General features: G+C 48.8%; 1 protein-coding gene across 1 annotated transcript; it reads right to left on the reverse strand.

Annotated features, from left to right (window-relative positions):
• Positions 1 to 1,967: 1,967 nt before the first annotated feature.
• PCK1 (phosphoenolpyruvate carboxykinase 1) lies at positions 1,968 to 7,624 on the reverse strand. Its single transcript, XM_017852132.1, has 10 exons — positions 7,507 to 7,624; positions 7,075 to 7,338; positions 6,456 to 6,637; positions 5,809 to 6,012; positions 5,491 to 5,678; positions 4,663 to 4,825; positions 4,009 to 4,233; positions 3,789 to 3,920; positions 3,263 to 3,358; positions 1,968 to 3,056 (listed from the first exon to the last, which is right to left on the reverse strand). The coding sequence occupies exons 2-10, from the start codon at positions 7,296 to 7,298 to the stop codon at positions 2,602 to 2,604; spliced, it is 1,869 nt and encodes a 622-aa protein (XP_017707621.1). The 5' UTR covers positions 7,299 to 7,338; positions 7,507 to 7,624; the 3' UTR covers positions 1,968 to 2,601.
• Positions 7,625 to 7,964: the final 340 nt, after the last annotated feature.

Raw genomic sequence — 7,964 nt, forward strand, 5'->3', positions numbered from 1 at the left:
GCAGGTTTGTTGTCCTGGTTCAATATTTGTTGCGTAACTATTGTTTTCTGGTCTTTAACCCAGACTCCAACACAGCTTCCTGGAGGTCAGGGGGCAGCTCTTACACTGGATTCCAGTAGAGGACGTCAGTTCCAGTGTTGGTTTTGGAGCCATGTGGTCCGGTGGTAGACCAGGAATCAGGAGACTCTGGGCTTTCCATCTCACTCCAACCGTATTTTCAAGTGACGAGCCACTCACCCTCTATGAGCTTCCTGCAAATGGGCTTAGCTTATATACTTTGAATCATCTGAAAGCACAAGAGGACATTGAAGAATGAGCTCATAGTATCCTGTTTATTGTAGACAGAGGTCCCCGCACAGAAACCAGGATTTGGAGACAGATGGAGCACTCAGGAGGCATGGCTTGGGGAAACTGAGTCAGGAGCCAATGGCATGTATTGAGTCCTTTTGGTCCCCTGAAAACTCTTATGCTGTGCATGTAAGTCACCTCCTCTAGGTTGTCCCCCAGACTTGCAGGGCTTGCTGGCAAATGGTCCAACACGAGGCTGCTTGGCAGGTGGGTGATGCTGTGCAGGAGGGGAAGGAATTTGGGGATGGCCAATGTCTTTGCCTGCTGGGGGAGTGAAGAGTACCAAAAGCCCATCATAGGACAGTGGGGCACGAGGCATGCATTTTAACAAACTTTATCCTGGTGGCCTCTTTCAGGGGTTCAAGGAGCTGCCCAAAGGCCCCCAAGGGGTGGGGAAATGGAGGCCAGGTGGCCTGCACTCTGGACTCCCTCCCCAGCCTCACGTGGGCTGCCTTGAGCTCTGTCTCTTTTAGACATGGGACTCTGAGTCAAGTACATGTCAAGAACGTGTTCTGCAGTGAAAAGGAGAAACAAGTTTGAATGCCACTGATTTAAACTAATACAGCAGATAGCATTGAATTCCACTAAGTGGTTTTTCCCATCAGTGGTTTTGATGTTAGAACAAGCCAATGAGTCTGGAGCTAGGACTCTCAGCTCCTTAATGGGGAAGGAAATCCTGGCAATTTCTCAGCCCCGATGGACACTCCTGGCCTCAGTTTCCTCGCCTGTAAAATTGGGGTGATCTCGGCTTCACCTTCCATGTGAAGCCATTGTAAGGAGCAGAGGAAGTGAGGAAAAGAGGCAAGTTTTCCAGTTGAGGAGACTGGAGGGGTGGAGCGTGACATGAGAACAAGCCTGTCCGCTGGGTTGTGGTAGGGGTGAAGCCAATTTCACAGCCTGGACCCAAGAAAGAAACTACAACTTGAAGATAATAGTATTTACACAGAATGAATCTGTAATATAAAGTTTATGGTTTGTTTGTACCGTTCTGGAATATCCAATAAACACTGGCAGTAGAGGAGGGCAGGTGAGGTTCAAGGCAGAGCTGGGGACCAAACCACCCACCTCTGTTCTCGGGCAGCCCATGGTGTTGGCATGATGTCCAGGATGTAGAAGGCGCTCAATTAATGCTTGCTCAACCCAGATCCTGTCGGCTTTTCCTTCTCAAGAACAGTTGTCTTCCCCCGCTCCCACGCGGGGATGACAGTTGAGAAAACTGTTGCTTTGAAGAGTTAAAAGGCAAAAGCCTATGAAACTGTCCACAATGTAATTTTTGTGGAAGCCTAAGCCCCCTCCAGACCCAAGCTGTCAAAAGCAGACATTAAACCTTCCCAGTCCAGCCACAGAAGCCTCACCATCTAAAGGTTTGTAGAATTGTTAAAGGACGCCAACTAGTGGCTTCAACAAATTCAGAGAACCCCAACTACGGTTCCCTGCCTCATTCCTCCCCATCGGCTCCTTCCTCCTCCCTGGGACCAGACAACCCACCTGCTCTTCAAGTGTGATTCTGAATGTCTCCACCCTCTTGGGGAGGGGGCAGGATTTAAATCACAAGATGTTTAATCAGAGTTCACTCTGCTTGGTAGCTCAAATAAGAAAAACCGAGCAAAGCAAATCCATCTTTTCTATAAAACTTTATTTTGTAATTTTTTTCCAAGGAGTAGTAAGGGGGAAATATTGCAATTATGTAAAGGTAAGGAACAATGGTGTATAAAAATAATTTAAGCACACTTATTAATAACCAAGCAACTTTTTTTCAAGGAAAACTAGTAGGTCATCTTGCCCAAGATTTTTCCAAAGGTATTAAATATATTTTTGATAACAGCACATACAAATACACATATACAAATATACCACACAGACACATGTGGACGTACATGCACACACATACACACACACATATATATACAGCTCAAGTATTTTTTTGGTGTGCATTCTAGCTAATCCACATAGCTAAAGTGAAAACCACTAAAAAGATCAAATGCCTGAGTAACCTTAAATTTGAACAAACTATGCATTGGGTGTAAATTTCTGGAGGCATGCCAAGATTTCCCTTCTCAATTTCATTAGCTACTAGCTGGTGTTCTGTGGTTCTTACCCTCAAAAAAATCAAAGTGTGCCTTTCAGATCTGCGCACGGCGGTGATGATTATTATGGTGGCATCAATTTGGGAAAACTTGCCCTCTCTCGCTTCTATTGCACCTTGTGGATGGGAAAGGGGATGATTTTAAAGGTAAAGCACTCAGGCTCTGATTACATCTGGCTTATTCTTTGCTTCAAGGCAAAGATCTGTCTCTCGATTTCACAGGGGAGGTCAGCATTGACCTGATCCTCCAGATACTTCTCAATCTCTTCCACCTCCTCCTCCCAGAACTCCTTGGAGATGCTGAAGAGCTCCATCACGTTGATGTGCCCCAGGCCTTTCAGGTTCAGGGCATCCTCCTTGGGGATGTAGCCTATGGGTGTGAGCTTGGCGCCGGCTTTCCCATCAATCCGGTTGAACATCCACTCCAGCACCCTGGAGTTCTCTCCAAAGCCTGGCCAGAGGAATTTGCCTTCCTTGTCCTTCCGGAACCAGTTGACATGGAAGATCTTGGGCAACTTGGCTGCTGGGTGCTGGGCCATGCTAAGCCAGTGGGCCAGGTATTTGCCAAAGTTGTAGCCAAAGAAGGGCCGCATGGCAAAGGGGTCGTGCATGATGATTTTGCCTGTTAAACAGAGAGGGAGCTTCCATTGGTAAATGATGCTCTCCTAGGCAAAACTGACCCCATTGATTGTTGACATCAGCATGCTTTGTTCTCCTCTCTCTCTCTCTCTTCCCACACACAGACACAGAGAAGGAGAGAGGTATAAGATGGATGAAGAGCACTCTAATCCCACTTCTCTGTGGTTTCAAATCAGGACTTTGACTTACCTTTATATTCTGCAGCTGCTGTGGCCTCTGATCTCATGGCCGCCCCCACAAAGACTCCATGTTGCCAGCTGAGAGCTTCATAGACTAGAGGGACACCTTTAGCAGGGGAAGAAAAAAAAAAGAAACATTCATTAGAGGTTTTAAAATTCAGCCTCTACAACCAGTGGTGTTATTCACAACATGGAAAGACATGGAAAGACAATAACTTTGTAATCGAGCTAGTTTTGCATTCACCAAGCTAAACTGCAGAAAACTGCTAAGTCAAAGTTACATGACTGAGGCCACAAAGTAAAAAGTAAAATTTGATCAAGCTATGATAGATAAAGGATTCAGAAAGGTTCCAGGTGACCAGAAGGGTTGGTTCTACATTTGAACTTGCCAATTATTCTGGCTCTTTGGAAAGGAAGCTCAAGAAAGGAAGCCCCTGGGTACCCTCTGACAAGGTCATGGAAAAGCAGAGATTTCACAGATGCCCTTCGGTACCCAGCACACCCATGTTCCCAGCCTAAATGAAGGAGGGCCTCACCAGTAGGTCTACGGCCTCCAAAGATAATGCCTTCAATGGGAACGCCTTCCGGAGACTCCCAGGCAGCATCAATGATGGGGCACTGGCTGGCAGGGGTGCAGAACCTCGAGTTGGGGTGGGCACAAGGATCCCCTATAAGATGGAGAAAGGCCCGTGAGTGCCTGGCTCAAACAGGCAGTCCCTGCAGCCCGGCGTACCGAGGTCTCTGGCGGGGACGCACCATCCTCTGGGCTCCATTCCTTATTCTTCCAGGAAGTGATGGTGACACCTGAAGCTAGCGGCTCATCAATGCCTTCCCAGTAAACGCCCCCGTCGCTGGTCTCGGCCACGTTGGTAAAGATGGTGTTCTTCTGGATGGTCTTGATGGCATTGGGGTTGGTCTTCACAGAAGTCCCAGGAGCGACACCAAAAAAGCCATTTTCTGGATTGATAGCCCTTAAATTACCTGGAGATTTAAACCAGAGAAGTAGTAGTGAGTGCCAGGCAAAGCAGAATATATACTCTTATATCTTGCCAGACTAATTTCTATGCCAACTTCTCAAATCTTTCTTCCCTCCCTAGAATATACATTTATCTCTTTTCATCCAAGCATCATATGCAACTTTGAGATGTTTACAATTCTTGCTTCCTCCACAATTTTCCACCAATACCATTTAAACAAATGTATGTATGTAAACAAACAGCAACATATGGCACAGTTTCAATCCAGATTGAATATTAAATTGAAGAATTCTTACAGAATACATATTTCTAAGGTTTGGCCAACTCTGGACTAACATAATTTAAAAATCCAAACACTGGATCAAGGAGAACGTGGCATGTTTTGAAGGCCAATAATTCACTCGAGTCCAACAGTTGGGTCTAAAAGAGTCACCTTGTGCGTCAAACTTCATCCAGGCTATGTCATCCCCAACACACTCAACCTTCCACCCGGGGAGGCTGGGGTTCATCATGGCCAGGTTGGTCTTCCCGCAGGCACTGGGAAACGCTGCTGCCAGGTACTTCTTCTCACCCTCGGGGTTAGTTATACCCAGGATCTGTTGGGGACAAGATTCATTTTTGTTTTTTTGAGACGGAGTCTCGCTCTGTCGCCCAGGCTGGAGTGCAGTGGCCAGATCTCAGCTCACTGCAAGCTCTGCCTCCCAGGTTTACGCCATTCTCCTGCCTCAGCCTCCCAAGTAGCTGGGACTACGGGCGCCCGCCACCTCGCCCGGCTAGTGTTTTGTATTTTTCAGTAGAGACGGGGTTTCACCGGGTTAGCCGGGATGGTCTCGATCTCCTGATCTCGTGATCCTCCCGTCTCGCCCTCCCAAAGTGCTGGGATTACAGGCTTGAGCCACCGCGCCAGGCTGGGGACAAGATTCTTTATTGTGATCTTTGTTTCCTTCTCCCCGAGGTTGGTACTTCAGCCCAGAGGTTGGAATGTAGGCCCTCAAGATCTATTTCTTCAGGTATCAGTGCAAACGAACATTCACAGAATCATGAAGTCCAAAGGATCTCTATGGTCCCCTGGTGTTTGGGGGCCTTCAAAAGTGACGTATACGTGTGCACTAATCATTACTGGTAGGGTTTCCCAATCTGTCTGGGAACCTGCACGCTCAGAAAAGTGTACTGGGTCTTGCTGGATGGGAACTGTAATGCTGTTTGTTTCTGCCACCCTCAGGGTCTCTCATCTGCACCTCAGGGCTTCCTGCAGACTCACCAGCATGTGCTCTGCCAGCCACCCTTCCTCCTTGGCCAGCCGGCTGGCTATCCTGAGAGCAAAGCACTTCTTCCCGAGCAGCGAGTTCCCGCCGTACCCACTGCCAAAGGAGATGATCTCTCTGCGGTCAGGCAGGTGGGCGATGAGCGTCAGCTCCGGGTTGCAGGGCCAGTTGTTGACCAAAGGCTCTGTGAACAAGGACCCCTCCCACGTCAGTGTGCCAGGGCCCTGCTTGGGGGTCCCCGAGGCACCCACCGGGGTTTGTTGTTCAGCTTTCTTTTTTTATTTTAACTTTTGATTCTGAAATAATACACTTACTTTGTAAAGGCAGAGGACATCCCACAGAATGGAGGCATTTGACAAACTCCCCATCGCCCAGTGCTTCCAGGATGGGCGTGCCCATCCGCGTCATGATCCGCATGCTGGCCACCACATAGGGCGAATCCGTCAGCTCGATGCCGATCTTCGACAGAGGCGAGCCCAGCGGCCCCATGCTGAATGGGATGACGTACATGGTGCGACCTACCGGGTGCAATGGGTGGGCGCTGGTGAGAAATGACCTTGGACTTTGAACACAACCAGCATTGTTTTCCCAGGTAGACCCATTTTCACAGTCTTCCACTAACACCACCACACCCTGCTGGCCACCAGCCCCCCTAGGTTAGGAGAGGCCACTGGAGAGTGAAGAGCCTGCTGAAGTTAAAGAGTTTTCATAAATACGCAACCAGGTCCCACCAAGCTATTTAAAACCCACATGCATGGAAATAGTTTCCACGTTTGTATAAGACAGTCTGTAAAAGCAGGAGAGGGATGTGCTTTTTCGATACATTGCCAACTTCATGTATGGAACTGAACGATATCTGAGGTGGTGGGAGCTTCCATGACTGTTTGAATTACCATTAAGATAGATGTCATCAGAAAAGGTTCTCTGCTATTTTTCCCAATCAAATCAATGTTCCGCTCACCTTTCATGCACCCTGGGAACCTGGCATTGAACGCTTTCTCAAAATCCTCCTCTGACATCCAGCGACCGAGCTGGCTGAGGCCTGTTTTGGGGATGGGCACTGTGTCTCTTTGCTCTTGGGTGACGATAACTGTCTTGCTTTCAATCCTGGCCACATCCCTGGGGTCAGTGAGAGCCAACCAGCTGCAAAAATCACAGGCTTCCTTTCAGCCAAGCACCACGGGCAGCGAACCATCTCCTTCAATACCGTGGCTTTCCATGCCTAGCAGAGTGCCGAGCATGCTAACAACAGTCCATCCGTGTGAACACACAGACCATCTAAGACATGGCCAGGTGGGCATTTACTCAACTAGGAGCTGGTCTGTAGGACGGGGGCTGTCTTTCGTTTTTATCAAGAATCTAGTTGGCAGAGGTTTTGTGCACACCACCTCATTTAAAGCTTGGGCTAGCCCACTAACGTCACAAAACTCAAATCTGTATGGTTCTGACCATTGCATTCAACTTCTCAAGAGTCTGAAACTCCCAAGAGGCCTTCATTCACCTTTCTCCACCAACTCCCAGGAGACACAGGGGAGCCCTGCCTGCAGGGGGCTGGGGCAGGCAGTGCGGGCCGAGCTTACCAGTTGTCATACTTCTTCAGCCGCCTGAGGATGCCCTCCTCTTCCATCTGGCCCAGAAGCCGCGCGTTCTCCTCCTCGGAGCCGTCGCAGATGTGGACGTGATCAGGCTGACACAGCTCAGCACTGTTCTCAAGAAACTCCCTCACTGCCTTGGGCAGGCTGTCCAGGGTTCCCTGGATGACTTTGGCCGAGAGGTTCAGGCCGTTTTGCAGTCGAGGAGGCATTTCTGCAGAGTGCTGCTAAAGGGCACGAATGTGAGGTCACCTGAAATAGAAAACGCAAGCGTCCTGAACAAAAACAACAACAGACATCTTCAAACACATTCGACGGCCTTTTGCTGGGGCCGTGCATTGCCAAATAGTTATTACTCTCAGGAAAAAAATGAGTTCATCTTTGTACTTTTTCAAAATGTAAATGCACAGCTCTACTTACCTTTCTTCTCTTTAGACGATCTCGAAGGGAGATCCAAGGTTTCTTTCCGGGTTCTTCCCGCTGGCGAGTTTGTGTTCCCAGTGGGATGGCCGTGCTCGGTGGCAGAACCTCCCAGCTTTAAATACTGTGGAAAACAATAGTCCTGCCCCTCGGCTGCACCCAGGGAGGCTCCCCACTGACATCAGGGGGCAGGTCTCTGGATCATGGCCAGGGTCAGTTATGCTTTGAGCCAACTCACTGCAACACGCCCCAGGGAGATAATCATTGAACAATAGTTGTTAATGAATGCTGGGGGACTTCAGGCCTCAACCACCCGTAGTGAGTTTTGACACAACTTCCAATTGACTAAACCTTGACCCATTTTACTGCTGATGCAAAACACAACACTCTTTTCTTAATAGGCAGGTGGGGTCGAGGACAAGGCTGCCCAGGGTACCTACTGGACTTCAAGGGCTGCT

The sequence above is a fragment of the Rhinopithecus bieti genome, unplaced genomic scaffold (genome assembly GCF_001698545.2).
Source record: "Rhinopithecus bieti isolate Rb0 unplaced genomic scaffold, ASM169854v2 scaffold_33652, whole genome shotgun sequence".
Lineage (NCBI taxonomy): Eukaryota > Metazoa > Chordata > Mammalia > Primates > Cercopithecidae > Rhinopithecus > Rhinopithecus bieti.